The sequence below is a fragment of the Macaca mulatta genome, chromosome 18 (assembly GCF_049350105.2).
Source record: "Macaca mulatta isolate MMU2019108-1 chromosome 18, T2T-MMU8v2.0, whole genome shotgun sequence".
Lineage (NCBI taxonomy): Eukaryota > Metazoa > Chordata > Mammalia > Primates > Cercopithecidae > Macaca > Macaca mulatta.
This window is the reverse complement of record NC_133423.1, coordinates 59496259-59513335: the sequence shown is the minus strand read 5'-3', so window position 1 is coordinate 59513335 and position 17077 is coordinate 59496259. Positions and strand designations below refer to the sequence as shown.

General features: G+C 34.7%; 1 protein-coding gene across 1 annotated transcript in view; it reads right to left on the bottom strand.

Annotated features, from left to right (window-relative positions):
• The window catches only part of CCDC178 (coiled-coil domain containing 178), a 483853-nt gene that overhangs the window by 34535 nt on the left and 432241 nt on the right, over positions 1-17077 (bottom strand). The window contains exon 20 of the mRNA XM_001101213.5: positions 11599-11733. Coding sequence (XP_001101213.3) covers positions 11599-11733 — 135 coding nt within the window. The remainder of the gene's footprint in view (positions 1-11598; positions 11734-17077) is intronic.

Genomic DNA, 17077 nt, shown 5'->3' with positions numbered 1-17077 from the left:
CTATTCCATATCCCAGGAATCTGTTTCCTAAGTCCCTCATACTTTTCTGCTTTAAGCTGCTTCCCTTTTCCCACCTCAGAATGTTTCCATTCTTCCCTTTATATTCAGTTGTTCATTCCTGTTTTAAGCCCCACTCTTTTTTTTTTTTTTTTTTTTTTGAGGCGGAGTCTCGCTCTGTCACCCAGGCTGGAGTGCAGTGGCCGGATCTCAGCTCACTGCAAGCTCCGACTCCCGGGTTCCCGCCATTCTCCTGCCTCAGCCTCCCGTGTAGCTGGGACTATAGGCGCCGCCACCACGCCCGGCTAATTTTTTGTATTTTTTTAGTAGAGACGGGGTTTCACTGTGTTAGCCAGGATGGTCTCGATCTCCTGACCTCGTGATCCGCCCGTCTCGGCCTCCCAAAGTGCTGGGATTACAGGCTTGAGCCACCGCGCCCGGCCAAGCCCCACTCTTACAAAGGTATTTCCCTGATTTCAGACTTAAGTAGTTCTTCCCACTTCCTGGCCAATTATAATGTTCACTGTCTGTACCTGGTAATATTTAGTCATGTCATTATTATTCCTTAATAGTTTTATATCTCTCTCTTCATTTCATCTTTGATGCTCCCTGGGTTGCATTTTTATGCTCTACTTATATAAAATTGTTAGTCATTTCTCCTGTACACAATACTGTTTTTGTTCTCATATATCTTTGCTCTCTGTTAATATAAATCCCTGACTACCTTTTGTTGATGTACCCTCACCTTGCAAGATACAGTTTATGAGTTCTCTCCTTCAGAGAACTGGCCTTCCATTCTCAGGGTGAGCTAAGCGCTCTTCTTACTGCCCTCATTTGTACTTACACAATATATTGTGTCTACCTCCTCTATGAGATTCAAGCTCTTGAAAGACAGAGAGTATGTCTCCTACCTTTGAACCGCAAGTGTCCAGCAAAATGCCTTTTATATAGTGGGAATCCCTAAAATATGCCTTGAAATTCATTGATATTTTTCAACTTAGCAGCAACTGCTTAAAGGTGCAAAACATGATGTGTACTGTATACATTATACTGGTAATCAATAAGTACAGAATAAATTCAGTGTTTCAGAACATTATAGTAATTTACATTTTACCCATATCAATCAAAGAGGCAGTTGACCATAGGAGAATCATAAGATAATCACTCCTAAAGGTAGGTGTGTAGAACAAATTAGCTTATAAACTCGGCTTATAATTTTCTGACTCTAACTTTTGGCAAAAGGCACTTATTTATTAGCTATAGTCAGCTTTAGATGAGGGTGGAATGCTGATTTACATCTAAAGGAAGATATTTGATTAAATGTGGCTCATTAATTTGGATGTTTTAAGTATTTGTTTTCTTTTTTGTTTATGTGTTTATGCATATGTTAAAGACTGAGGCAGGAATCATTAAAGAATTGAAGTCAACCAAGCGTTTATTTTATTACATTATATGACTAGAGGTGTTGTGTGCCTATATGTAGTTTCTTGAATTCTCAAGTTTGAAATGATGTCAGACATCCATGGAATCACCAGTTCCTGAAGGGAAAATGATTGGGAAGTATGAATGTTTCCATGATTAATTAATTTTGGCAAAATGTTGAATTTTCAGAATTGTCTTAACACAGTACCAGGAGAAAAAAGAGAAGAAAGTGAGCTAAGATAGTGGTTCTTTACTGTGTACAGGGCACATTGTATATACATCATCTCATCTGATTCTCACAATGACTCTTGGATAGGTGCTGTTTATACCTGCTTCACATCCCAGATGATACAAACCAAGTCAGCAACCAACTTGTCAACTCATCTACTCCAAAACTCAGACTCTAGCATTCAGAGCGGGTCAGTGTATATTTTCAGCTCAGAAAATATCCCACAGAAAGAGAAATTTTTAAAAAAAGTTTACCCTTTGAACTGTTTATTTACACAAGCATTAATGCAAAAAATATTGCTAGAATATATTTCAGCATCTTTCCTGTCCTTTCCATATGCCGCCTCTCTATTTTGTTTTTCTCATTAGAATAGAGCGGGACTAGACCTTTAACTTGTTTGTTCACTGTCTTTTTTCCACAACTGGAAGTAAGTTCCATGAGGTTAAGGATTTTTATCTGTTTTGCTTGCTACTATGTACCCAGCACCTCAGACAGTGACTGGCACATAGGTTTTCAGTAATTATTTACCTAACAAATGAATTGTAAAACAAAATAAAAATATATCAATACATGAGCAAAAATGAGCAAAATTTCTCTCTCACCAACCTGCTCAGCCACACAGATCACAAATCCTACTCCATTTCCAAAAATCCTGTGCCACTGAGTGTGCATCCTTCTAGACCTATTTCCTCAGATTTAAATATGGATAGTTATAGCTAATATATAAATACACAACTGAAATATAGACTACTGAAATATAGAATGCTATGCATTTATTTTTACCTAATTAAGATCATTTGCTTAAGATGTTATTCTGTATGTTTTTCTTCGTTTTACTATTTCTTTTACATAATTTCTTGGCTTCCCAAAGTTCCTCCTGATTCTTTTAAAGTCCTGTTTAGCCTGACATATTTTAGATATATGTGTGTTTATTTATGTCTTCTTATATTGATGGATATTTACATTGTCTTCAATAGATATTTACATTGCCTTTGATTTTTCACTATCACTAGTGCTATATTACTAATAACCTTAGAACATGCTTCTTGGTACACAAGCGGGAGTGTATCTCTAGTGTAAAATGTGACATTGTTCTATTAAGGAATATATGATTTTAAATTTTGAGGACAACATAGTCCTCAACAGAATATGAAAGTTTACTTTTCTTTACACTTTTATCACCACTAATTAATATCTTTAAAAAATGTGCCAGCATGATGGCTGAAAACAAATTTTTTACATTGTAATGTAAATAATTTTTACATTGTTAATTTTTTTGTGTACTTCTGATATTGAGCATTTTTTTTCATATATCATGTGACAGTGCTGTCTGAAACTTGAAATATTTTCCTATTGGGTTATATTGTTTCTTATTGATTTAAATAAATGCTTATTTTATATATAAAAATATATATGATATATAATAAAATAGATTTTTAATTATATCTTTTTCAGGAAAAAGTATTTATTTTTACGTAGTCAAGTTTATTCCCCTCAGTGTACCTTAACACTATACAACATTTTATATTTTAAAAAGTAGATTTTTAAAATGTTTATAATGTATACACATATACAAAGTAGATATCCAAAATAATCTATTCTGTATATTTTGGATATTTACTTTTATCTCAGCTAGCTGGCAAGTGAATAGTCCACTCTCATCGTATACAATTTGAAATCCTGCTTTCACTATATTCTAAAGTCTAAGTATTTGTGGGGCTTTTCCTGGATTATTTGTTCCAGCCTCATGCCTGCTGTCTGTTTTTTAAAAGAATTTTTATTGGAACACATCTGCATGCATTTATATACTACTGTCTATGGCTGCTCTCCTGTTACAAGGCAGAGTTGAGTGGTTGCAACAGAGACTGTATGGCCTGGAAAACTAAAAATATTTATTATATGACCCTTTAAAAAATGTTTATCAACTATTCTGTTTTCCAGATCTTTCTATCCATTCTTGCGTTAATGCTGTGCTATATGAATTTAATTAATGTAACTTTTTGATATATTTTGCCACTCAGTGGCATAAGTTCCCTCACCCCAATCCAACAACAATTTTTCCTTTTAAAAAATGTTAGAGCTATCCTAGTGGATTTTAATCTTCCAAATACATTTAGAATCACCTTCTTGAGCTTCATACACAAATTTTGTTTGGATTGTGAGTATGATTGTATTGAATGGATTTTTATTTATGGATTTTTAAAAATGTTGGATTTAAAATTTGATATCTAAATATATACATATATATGTAATCTTCTCATCCATAAAAATGTGATATGTTTACTTTTATTTGGGTTGTCTTTCTGGCATTGTTTAGTACCTTTCTCTATAAAGATTGAGCTAATTTTTGTTAATTATGGTTAGAAACTATAGTTTAGGTTGTCATTTTAAATAACTGTCTTATTAATTCTAAAGGTTTTTTTTGCTGATTCTCAGTTTTGTAAATTTTCTGAGTAGTATCTCTACCTTTATCAAATTACCAAGTACATTTTATGAAGTTAAATTTGTAAACTATTTTGTAACTTTTATTAGAATAAGTATGTTGTTATTGTTAGCAAATGCCTCTCAGCATTGATTAAAACTATGCTTTCTCCCTTAATCTGTGTTTATATTACATTACATTAACATATTTTCTAAAGTTGAATCTCTTTGCAATTGAATCACAACTCACAGGTTTTGACACGTGATGCTCTTTTTTTCTTTTATTTCTAAAAAGTTCAAGATGTGCTAATATGTCCTATCGTGATTGTGGATTTGCCTAGTTTTCTTTGAATTTTAACCAGATCTTACTTTATAAAGTTATGTTGTCATGTGCATTACATTCATGATTGGTATTCTTAGACTATATCTTTTATTAATACAAAACATCCAAATTCTAGTTTTCTAATTCTTTTTTCTTGAATTTTCTCTCTTTTTAAAATTAGAATTCTTTATTCTTTTTTTTCCAGGATCTTCATTCAGTTTCTATCTGCTTGAAGTGCATTTCTTCTAAATAACATGAATTTTGCTTTTATGACCAATCTACAAATCTGTAACTTTAAACTGTGCAATAAAACTATTTACAGTTATTAGGATCACTAATGCATTTGGCCTTACTTTGTACATTTTTTTGCTCTTCCTGTACTACTCACATTTTGAATTATCTAATTTTTTATGGTACTTTTTTTTCTCTAGTATTTTGAAAGTGACAAATTCCTTTTTTGTTTTGTTTTTACATTTTATTTGAATGGAATCATATAGAATGTTCTTTTTATATTGGGTTAATTTAATTGTGTTTGTAATTTTCATACATAAAAATTTTTTTTGATTGATTCATTATAATGGTACCTATTTATGGGGTACAATTTGACATTTCAATATATGTATACGCTGTATAATCAGGATAGATAGCATATTCATCTCCTCATGCATTTATCATTTCTTTGTGACAACACTCAAAAACCCCTATTTTAGCTATTTTGAAATGTACATTATTATTAACTATAATTACCCTATTGTGCAATAGTTCAGAACTTATTTCTCCTATCTAATTGTAACGTTATACCTGTTGACCAATCTCTCCCCATCCTCCTCTCCTCTAGCCTCTCCCCACTCTCTGATAATCACTGTTCTACTCTCTACTTCCATGAGACAAATATTTAAGATTCCGCATGTGAATGAGATTATGTTGTTATTTCACTTTCTGTGTCTGACTTATTTTACTTAACATGATATCCTCCAGGTTCACTTATGTTGTCTCAAATGACATGATTTCATTCCTTTTTTATGGCTGAATGGTATTCTACTGTGTAGATATACTATATTCTCTTTATTCATTCACTTGTTGAAGGGCATTTGGGTTGATTTCAAGTGTTGGCTATTGTGAATAGTGCTACAATGAACACGGGAATGGGAATGCAGGTATCTCTTTGACATACTGGTTTCATTTCCTTTGGATGTATACCCAGTAGTGGGATTGCTAGATCATGTGGTAGCTACAGTTTTATTTTTTGAGGAACTTTCATACTGTTTCCCATGATGGTTGTACTAATTTACATTGGAAAAATCCAGTTTTAGATTTATGGTACATATTCTTAAATTATTGGCAGCTATAATTAAATACTTTTTCTATTACTATATAGAGTTAACCAGTAATATTTAGCAGTTTAATGTTATTCCTCGAGCATAATATCTCTAAATGTATATATATTAAAAGTCCAAAATGCATGTTTTCTATACATTCTTTTGTGTTTCAAAAGATAACACGTAATCAGATTTCCTTTCACATCACACCGCTAAGTGATTTTAAATTTCTGTTGTGGTTTTTTTTCTTTCTTTCATTTGCACAATTCTTTTCCAGAAATAGGAAACTATCGCTATATCTAGTTGTTTGTGTCTGTGTGTGTGTTAAATGATTAAATGGATGCTATGAGAATTCCCGGCAAAGCACCCACTGAATGCTTTTGTTTATTAACTTACAGAACTGTAGGCACCTAGAGGTAGAAAGAACCTTTGGAGTGATCACATCTAATCTTACTAAACCAGTTCACGAACTCAACAAAATTTTTATACTTATGTTCCAAGAACTGCAGCTGGTGCCAGGGAGATGAAGATGAAGAAATAAGACATGCTTTCTGAGTTGAGGAGACTAACATACTAGTGGGTGAGAAGGCACAGACACAAACACAGATATTTAAACAAAGAGGTCATGGGAACCTACTAGGGGGAGCACATCCCTGAGGAGGTGCCCTCTGGACTGACCCTCAGTCCATTTGCTTCTCCTCAATCACCGCAGTAACATCTCCCCTAATGCACCTGGCCTGTTTATCTAACCTCTGAATACCAGAAGTGCACACTTGGACAGAAATACTTGTTATAAAATTTATTCCTCTTGACCTTAAACCCACTTTCCAACCTCTCCCATGATTTGTTCCCAGTGTTGGCTTCTAGAGCTCAACAAACTATATATACTGACCCTCACTTGCAGTCCTTTCGATGTTTGTCCTTCCAAAGCCTTTGTCTTTTGTTTAAACATCCCAGATTTTTTATATTTCTCCCACTCTTTAATCTTTCTTATATTGCTGCTCTTTAGTGTGTCAATATGACCCTTAAATTATGCTTCCCAAACTTGTATAAATTACCACAGATATACTCAATGAAAGAAAAAGTGCAATTTATCTTACGGGACTTATCTCCTTCCAGACAAAAATGCCTCTGCTTCCTCAGTCTGAGACCACTTTATATGCTGTAGCTTCGGCACTCTCTCATTTAAATGATTTGCTAATGCTCGGTCTTTTTTCCAAATAACATGCCAAAAAGGTAATAAATATCACAGGATTAAGTAAAAATAAAAAATAATGGGAGGACAAAGGAAACGATAATAGTACTTCATAAGAGCTCTGACATGAAGTTAGGACCTCATATAAAATATGCCATACACTGTCAGAGTCAAGAAGAAGTTGTCTCTGATTACTAGGGCTGGGACAGGTCTTTGCTTCCCAGTTTAAGTAGCTCACTTTGACTCATATCAGAACTGTGCTCAACTGAAATCCCTAAATCTTTTTCATATAAAGGGCTTCAAAGTCAAATACACCAATTCTTTGCTCCAGTTATAGCTCATCTTACTGGTTTCTGCTTGATCACATAATTCAAAAGCTTATCTGGCCCACCTGGTTTTCTGCCAACTGTAGATCTGCCAATCACGCCTTTGTGTGGCCCTGTAAGGAATTGTTCCAAGGCCAAATATAAAACAAAATTTCTTTTTTTCTGTTTAACTGATTTTTTAATTGCTTTTCCTCAATATTGGTTATGTACAATTTACTTTTCAAAACTTTCATCAAATGATTTTCGCATCGAATTGTTCACTAAAATCTTATGGCATCATTTTAATACTACCTTCAGAATATTAAACATTATTTAGACCCCCCTGACATTGGCACTTAAAGGAATGGAGATACTAAGCCACAGGAAAATGAAAACCAGTAGCATCTGGTCTGTTATGCAATTTTTAGTCATGTTGGATCACGTTGTATACATTGATACCTGCAGACTCACTCCACAAATATATTAAGTCACTCTAGCATGTTTTCCTTTAAAAAAAATTGGATATAAGTGAAAACAAGACAGACATGGGGTATTATCAAGCCCCCTAGTGGCCTTGCTACGATACACCTTAAAATACAACCCAGGGAGAGTTGAAAGAATTTCTTTCACTGATGGTATAAAGGCCTGAAGGAACTTAGAATCTTCCAGGAAGGAAGACGAGCAACATGTAGGAGGGGTTAGCTGCTGAAAATATAATTGTGGTTTGTGTGTATGTACAGGGTACAGCAGGAACTCAAGTAAGGTTGAATTTAATTCATCTTGCACAGAAAAGTGGGGGAAGGACTCAGAATCATTTTGTAGAGGAAGTTATTGAATTGGATCAGGTGTTTTTGTGTATTCATTTATATTTTATTTATTTATTTTTATTTTAAGTTCTGGGATACATGTGCAAAATGTTCAGGTTTGTTACATAAGTATACATGTGCCATGGTGGTTTGCTGCACCTGTCAACCCATCATCTAGATTTTAAGCCCTGCGTGCAATAGGTATTTGTCCTAATGCTCTCTCCATCAAGGGGAGAGCACCCACCCCACTACAGGCCCTAGTTTGTGTTGTTCCACTCTTTGTGTCCAGGTGTTTTCATTGTTCAACTCCCACTTACAAGTGAGAACACATGTGTTTGGTTTTCTGTTCTGATGTTAGTTTGCTGAGAATGATGGTTTCCAGCTTCATCCACGTCCCTGCAAAGGACATGATCTCATTCTATTTTATGGCTGCGTAGTATTCCATGGTGTATATGTGCCACATTTTCTTTATCCAGTCTGTCACTGATGGGCATTTGGGCTGGTTCCAAGTCTTTGCTATTGTAAACAGTGCTGCAAGAAACATACGTGTGCATGTGTCTTTACAGTAGAATGATTTATAATCCTTTGGGTATATACCCAATATTGGGATTGCTGGGTCAAATGGTATTTCCAGTTCTAGATCCTTGAGGAATTGCCACACTGTCATCCACAATGGCTGAACTAATTTACACTCCCATCAAAAATGTAAAAGCATTCCTATTTCTTCACAGCCTCACCAGCATCTATTGTTTTCTGACTTTTTAATAATCATCATTCTGACTGGCTTGAGATGGTATCTCATTGTGGTTTGGATTTGCATTTTTCTAACGATCAGTGATGATGAGCTTTTTTATATGTTTGTTGGCCACATAAATGTCATCTTTTGAGAAGTGTCTGTTCATATACTTTTCCCACATTTTCATCAGGTTGTTTTTTTCTTGTTAATTTGTTTAAACTCCTTGTGGATTCTGGATATCAGACCTTTGTCTGACGGGTAGATCCCAAACATTTTTTCCATTGTGTAGGTTGCCTCTTCACTCCAATGTCAGTTTCTTTTGCTGTGCAGAAGCTCTTTAGTTTAATTAGATCCCATTTGCCAATTTTGGCTTTTTTTGCAATTGCTTTTGGTGTTTTAGTCACGAAGTCTTTGCCCATGCCTATGTCATGGATGGTATTGCCTAGGTTTTCACTAAGAGGTTTTATGGCTTTGGGTTTTACATTTAAGTCTTCAATTCATCTTGAGCTAATTTTTGTATAAGGTGTAAGGAAGGGGTCCAGTTTCAGTTTTCTGTATATGGTTAGCCAGTTTTCCCAGCACCATTTATTAAATAGGGAATCATTTCCCCATTGCTTGTTTTTCTGAGGTTTGTCAAAGATCAGATGGCTGTAGATGTGTGGTGTTATTTCTGAGGTCTCTGCTCTGTTCCACTGGTTTATATATCTGTTTTGGTACCAGTACCATGCTGTTTTGGTTATTGTAGCCTTGTAGTAGTATAGTTTGAAGTCAGGTAGCGTGATGCCTCCAGTTTTGTTCTTTTTGGTTAGGATTGTCTTGGCTCTACGGGCTATTCTTTGGTGCCATATAAAATTTAAAGAAGTTTTTTTTTCTAATTCTGTGAAGAAAGTCAATGGTAGCTTGATGGTCAGTTGTTTTTAAACAGGCAAGATAAAAATGAGTATTGCAGAAACAGGGAAGAGCATAAGCACAAAAAAGGAGGAATGAGTTTCACAGCAAGTTTCTTAATTAGTAAGAATTTTGGAGTGGCTGAAACATACTAAAGAACTGAAGCAGAGAGAAGATGAAGCTAGGAAGATTAGCATGAGCTGGTCAGGAAGGTTGTTGTGTACCATGCTGAAGGTTGTAGCCTTGATTTTTCTTTCCCCAGAGGATTGCATATTTCTACTGTTTTGTGGCAAGATTTTGAAAATTGTATTCTCACATTTTTATTAAAAGCCAAAATTGAAATATTCTAAATGGAAGCCATCTCCAATAGATAAGAAAATAAGGTACTAATTTATGCTGCTGCTGTGTCTCTGGATGCTGAGTAGTTGAGTTTCCTTACCTATCCTATCCCATCCCTTCATTCCCACTGTTATGTAACAGCCATACAAAGAAGTAATTTAAAATCAAGTTTGATAAACTGTATGTTGGTGAAATTCTCATAAAAATTAAAACAAGGATTATTGAAGGGTATGAATTAGAGAATCACTTTACTGATATTCAAATAATTTCTAATGACATTTTAAATATTTGAAAATACATAATTCAGTGAGAATTTATCATTTGTAGATTTTTAAGACCATTTGGACAAAAATATAGATTTTTCTAAGATACTAATTAGAACATGCAGATTACCTTTAAATATTTAAAAGAGATTCACAGGTTCTAGCCACCATATAATGTGTTACATTTTAACAGACTTACAGAAAACAAGACGCTCCTGACTTCTAAAATAATGCAATTGTAGTTTGTACTCAGGCTTGTACATAAATTTTGATTAAATCTACATGTGGTAAGCACTGCCTTTCAAAATCTTCCTTTTTCTTCAATTATTTTAAATGTTTTGTTATAACCCATTATCAATACATCCCATATATAAAGTGCACACACACACAATCCTCAGAAGAATATACCAAAAAAAAGGACAACAGCAGAAATGAAATTTGAAACAGCTTCATAGCCTTTCAAGAGCTTTGCAAAATCTTCTTTACTCGAGTTAAAAGCAATATGAAATGCATGTATAATAAAATGTTTAGAAAAAGATTTGGTTTAGGGTTCAGCATTCATTTCATATTACTGAAAAGTGTGATTTTATGTTTTTGTTTTACATAGAACAGGCATTCTAGTTTTTGTTACTTAATAGAATAAGGTAGTATGTGTTTTTCTTTGGGAGGTCATGTTTTATGCATGCAGTAACATTTAATATGGTAAAACATTAATTTTTTAAAAGTTTGACTAATATTTAAGAATTGTCTTCACATAGTTAATGTGGGTTTCTAAAATATATCATTCTTAAAATGAAACAATGTATCTGCTAAATCTTTTTATTGAAACAAGGAGTAAAATCTCACATGCATCTAGAACCACAGCTACTTTCTAGTCTCAAGTTACTTATCTTTCAAATAAAGTCATCTCCAAATCTGCTTAGGATGAACCTCTTGCAAAACAGAAAAGAAAAGACAACGGTTAAACTAAGTAAACATAAGAGGGTTATTTTCACTGAAGTGGATTTTGCACAAAAGCAGCACACAGTATCTTGTGTCAACATCTTTTAAACAGCTGGATGACATCTGCAAAGCCTGAAGATTTGAAAAAAAAAATACTATTTATACTAAATGTATTAATAAAAATCTGTTCCGAGGTTTGTGAGAAATAAGTCCAATCTCCCTTTCCCCCCAAAGTATGCATGGTATATGTGCTAACTTACTGAATTCATCCTTCATGCAATTCCAGTTTATTAAAGAGGTTAAAAATTTATAAAACTCTGATGGGATATGGTTTTAATGCTTCATCACACTACCCATCATTTGCTTTTCAATCTAGATCAGAATGATCTTTCCTACTTCCCTGCAATCACCTACCTGCACAGCTAATATTTTCTGAATACTCTCCTGAGAGTCTGTCTGGAAGTTGGCCAGCCTCATCTGGCTGAAGAGGACCACCAGTTTGAAGTGCTCCTGCCACAGCCTGTGCATCCTTCTCTGCAGCTGACAGAGCTAAAGGCAAGAGGGAGGGGAGAAAACACAAGTTAGAGGAGGAGAGGAAATTAATGGCAGTGTTCAAGAAGAATGATGGAGAGAAATATAGAAAGCAGTCAATAGCCCATTCTGCACTGTACGGACCTGACAGGAATTTCACAGTCTCTTGATTTTTCAGCCCACTCATGTGCATTCATCAGAAACCAGTCACATCTGGCCGCCAGGATGGGGGGTTAATTTTCTCTAAATGCCTCAGCAGTTTTGTTCTAGCTGAGGCAAACTCTGTGACTGCAAAGCTGATGAGTAAAATATTTCTACTTCACCCAGTTTAACTCAAAACCGATAGCCTCGGGACATATTGAACCTTTCTTGAAAAAAATCATCTTTTGAAGCCGTTTTGAATGGCACATCAGGTCAAGCCAAAGTTTAAAAATGCAACTTTAAGACTTTGATGGACACCATCACTGCTTTTTTTCTCATAAAGCTTACCATTGCTTGGCAATGTGTGCTTTAGAGCATGACAAAACTAAAGAGAATTAACTTAGCCATCAACTGCTGAGGGAGAACAATAACAAGGAAGAAATTTCCAGCTAGAACTCCCTATTAATCTACCTCCCTCTGACCATGTGACATGGAAACATCTCACTGCACTAAAGCATAGAGGACGCGGTGTTAAGAAGTGACATGTTTAATACAGGATCTGTACAGAAAAAGAAAGAATTCGCCTATGACATATGATAGATCATTTGGAAATTTAATATAAAAACCAACAGAAAACAGTGGATGTTTTATCAAAACAATGTACATTTGCTCTTCAACAGTTACCGTAGGCATGCCATACAGAATTATTATAAGGCATTTTCAAAGGGATAAACATAAAATTAACAGTAAAAACAATTTTTAAAAAATCCCAAACATTTATGAGTGCTTATGTTATATATTTATAATGAATGCATATATCATACGTTTATACAATATAATATATTCTGTCACTGAAAACTCTTGGTTTTGGGAATGTGGATGATTGCTGATATCAGTTCCTTTTTAGCATATTTTGCAGAATGAAAAAACAAAATTTACATCCAAACATGTAATATCAAACACAATTTTTATATTAAATACTTCCTCATACCAGAATAAAAACATGTTAAAAATGTGGCTATTTGGTGGGTTACATATACAGGATCCTCTGTAAAACATCAATAAGGAGTTTGTAAAATTTGGGAACTCTTTTGTATATATATTTCAATAAAAGAATTCACTTAACTAAATACTTGGTGTTGCATGTAAATTGTTTAACATCATTATCCTCATTATGCATTGTTATAAACAACACATACGCATTTATGTTTGGTTCCCAGGAAAATAAAGCCTCTATTTTTGGTTAGTTGATTAGGAAGAAGAAAAGACTTTGAAAACTATAGATATTTCAGCTTACTAAATGCTGAATTACATTGTCCAGAACCAGTTTATGCGCATTTCAGATAATTTGGGCTATTAAATTAAAACTTAGCATTATTATTTGAAGAGAAGTTTTGTCAAACTTAAAAAAAAATGGCGTTTTCTTTAGCACAAGCCAAGCCAGACAGTCAACGGGGGGAGGTATGCTGTATCTTGATATACTCATTAAGGCATTTGAAAAGTTTAGTTCATTGTGTATGTTCACAACTACATAAAGAGTCATATTAAGACTTTAATTATTGTTCAGGGACAGGGGAAGGGTCTGGGTATTGAGGGTTCAGGAATGGTCCATAGGAGTTAGCACTGGCCATGTATTACCTAATGTATGCATCAATGATTTAAATAATATTAATTAAATTTGCTTTAATAAGATGCAGAGCACATGTATATTTAAATTAGAAATTACTTCAATTGCAAACAGTGGGCAAGGCTAGAGAAGCTGACATTTAGTGTCAAGTAAACATTAATAACAGAAGAAAAGAACCATGACAAATATTCCTGAAAATAATTTCATAGCATATATATGTTTGAAATTTGTGTGATTTTTATACTGGTCTTCATTATTAAAATATGACCTTGCAATTTACAGATTTTTTTAAAGGGCAAAAATGGAAATGAATGTAAAGGAAATTTTACCTGCTTAAAAACTAAAATTATCAATCATTTTTACTAACAGGCTAGCTCATTTCTGAAATTACATGTGGAAATATATTTTGAAACACATATTGCAGTATAGTTCTTTATACACTACCTAAATATATTGTTTGCTGAGGTAAACATCCTGAATGAAGAGGCCATAATCTAATAGATAAATGCAATTTGCTAAATGAAGCTTAACTATAAATTGTCTGTTGTGGGTGGAGGCTCTGAAGAGATTAGATTTTTGCTATTTTCTTAACAAAGACAAATAATCTGTCAACTTTCTCAATTCTTTTCAATGTGACTTATTTAAACAACACAGTTCATAGGTTGATTGTGGGCCTGCTGAGATAGCTTCTTTGATTAACCCCAGTGTACAGCTGAGAAATCTATATTTTAAAGAGGTTAACTTGCTTTAGGTTATTTGCTTCTGTCTAACTTCAAGTTTAAGTTATTAACCATGATGCCATATCAGTTAAAGTTCAATGGTTTTTCTTTCTCTCTCTGATATTTTAGCAGTCACTTCCAGATTAAGGATAGTCATAAAGACTGCTAGAAACACCCAAGGGTTCCGTAAACCTTTGCCACAGAGATTCCTGGAAAATAGGCTGTGATGCAAAATGAACATTTCTGTTTGCTCGTTAGATATTAGTAAGAAGTGCATGATAAAACCTTATCACATAGAGTAGGTTTTCAAATCATTGTCTACCTCAGACCTTACCTTACTAGTTCGTTGTAATTTGGAATTTTTAAGACAACAACAAATGGAAGCCTACCTTGTACAAAAATTGGACAATAGACTATCAAGACAAGAAAAGTTCACAGCAATAAGCCAGAAATAAACGATTTTGAAAGAATGGCTGTAGGATGAACTCTTAGCCTTACTGAGTGGAATCAGATATCTCAGTGAAAAGTCACCTACAGCAAAATACCACTTTAATTTTCTCTAGTATTTTTCTTATTTCAAGGCTGTAGTTTTTTGGAGTCAGCTTAGCCCTCAGAATACCTTATTTCCCCCAAGAGATCATAGGATACTTGGAACTACACCTATGAACAAAGATTTGTTTGTCAAAGAAAATAATAAATTAATACTATTAGAGTAGCCACACATACGACAAAAAACAAGTAAGGGAAAGATGAGCTGTAGAGGAATTCCTTAACAACAAGGTAAATTTTACAAGTGGGAGCTCTTCAGCATACGTAAACAAAGCAAACTGAATAGTAATGTTTTCTACAGCCACAAGTCAAATGAGGAGAAGCAGCTGTATGCAGTGTCTATTTTTATTCAGTTGTCTGTATTCTAGCTTGAGGTAGCCATAAAGGCCTTGAATTTATCCATATTCACATGTTAACTGAAGCCTCTTAAACAGAAAAGTTTTTTAAGGATCAAGTAAGAATGAGTAATATCTCAAAAAAGAGGCTTTTTTTTTTTTTTTTTTTTTTTTTTTGCGGGGGGGGGGTGGGGTGGGTGGAAATCAATAGCTAAATAGGCCTATGGAAAAAGAAGAACCAGGAAAAGGAAGAACTAAATACAATCTTAAAGAGAGGAGATTCTGGTATGTTGTCAGGAAACAACAGGTGCTGGAGAGGATGTGGAGAAATAGGAACACTTTTACACTGTTGGTGGGATTGTAAACTAGTTCAACCATTATGGAAAACAGTATGGCGATTCCTCAAGGATCTAGAACTAGATGTACTATATGACCCAGCCATCCCATTACTGAGTATATACCCAAATGATTATAAATTATGCTGCTATAAAGACACATGCACATGTATGTTTATTGCAGCACTATTCACAATAGCAAAGACTTGGAATCAACCCAAATGTCCATCAGTGACAGATTGGATTAAGAAAATGTGGCACATATACACCATGGAATACTATGCAGCCATCAAAAAGGATGAGTTTGTGTCCTTTGTAGGGACATGGATGCAGTTGGAAACCATCATTCTTAGCAAACTATCACAAGAACAGAAAACCAAACACCGCATGTTCTCACTCATAGGTGGGAACTGAACAATGAGATCACTTGGACTCAGGAAGGGGAACATCACACACCGGGGCCTATCATGGGGAGGGGGGAGGGGGGAGAGATTGCATTGGGAGTTATACCTGATGTAAATGATGAGTTGATGGGTGCAACACACCAACATGGCACAAGTATACATATGTAACAAACCTGCACGTTATGCACATGTACCCTACAACTTAAAGTATAATAATAATAAATAAATTAAAAAAAAAAAAGAGAGGAGAACCAGCATTCAATAAAATAACATATGCACATAAACACATTTACACACGAAAGACAATAAGACTATTCAAGAGAATATTTAAGGAAAAAACAACTAAGATGCTGCCAAGAATGATTGATTATGTCAAATAGCTATGACAACAATTATTTTAGGAAAGTGATTATGAAAAAACCCATTTCAAGATGTCAGCAGACAGTGATCGCTCAATAAATGTTTATTAAAATGGACTCCACTTGAGCTGATAAAAGTTTACCTGATAAAGGGTATAAACCAAAAACTTCCATCAAACATTTTACTAAATAAACGTCAGAAATCTTCCTGTGGATGTCGGGCAAAATAAAATAAGGATAACATAAATCAATACCCCTTTTGAAAACTTTATTGCTGATTCTTGTCAATACAATAAAAAAATAGAAGAACAAAATATAGCTATAAGAGTTAGAAAAAAGGCCGGGCACAGTGGCTCATCCCTGTAATCCCAGCACTTTGGGAGGCTGAGGTGGATGGATCAACTGAGATCAGGAGTTCGAGAGCAGCCTGACTAACATGGTGAAACTCTGTCTTTACTAAAAATACAAAAATTAGCCGGACACAGTGGCGGTCGTCTATAGGCCCAGCTACTCAGGAGGCTGAGGCAGGAGAATCCCTTGAACCAGGGAGGCGGAGCTTGCAGTGAGCCGAGATAGCGCCATTGCACTCCAGCTTGGGAGACAGAGGGAGACTCCGTCTAAAAAAAAAAAAAAAAGGAGGTGATGAGGGTTTAGGAACTTTCTGCCTATAATATCTGCACTGAAAAATTAATAACTTTTTTTTTTTTTTGAGACAGAGTCTCGCTCTGTCGCCCAGGCTGGAGTGCAATGGTGGGATCTCAGTTCACTGCAACATTGCCTCCTGGGTTCAAGAGATTCTGCTGTCAGCCTCCCAAGTAACCGGGATTACAGGCGACCTCCCACCACGCCGGGCTAATTTTTGTATTTTTAGTAGAGACAGGGTTTCGCCATGT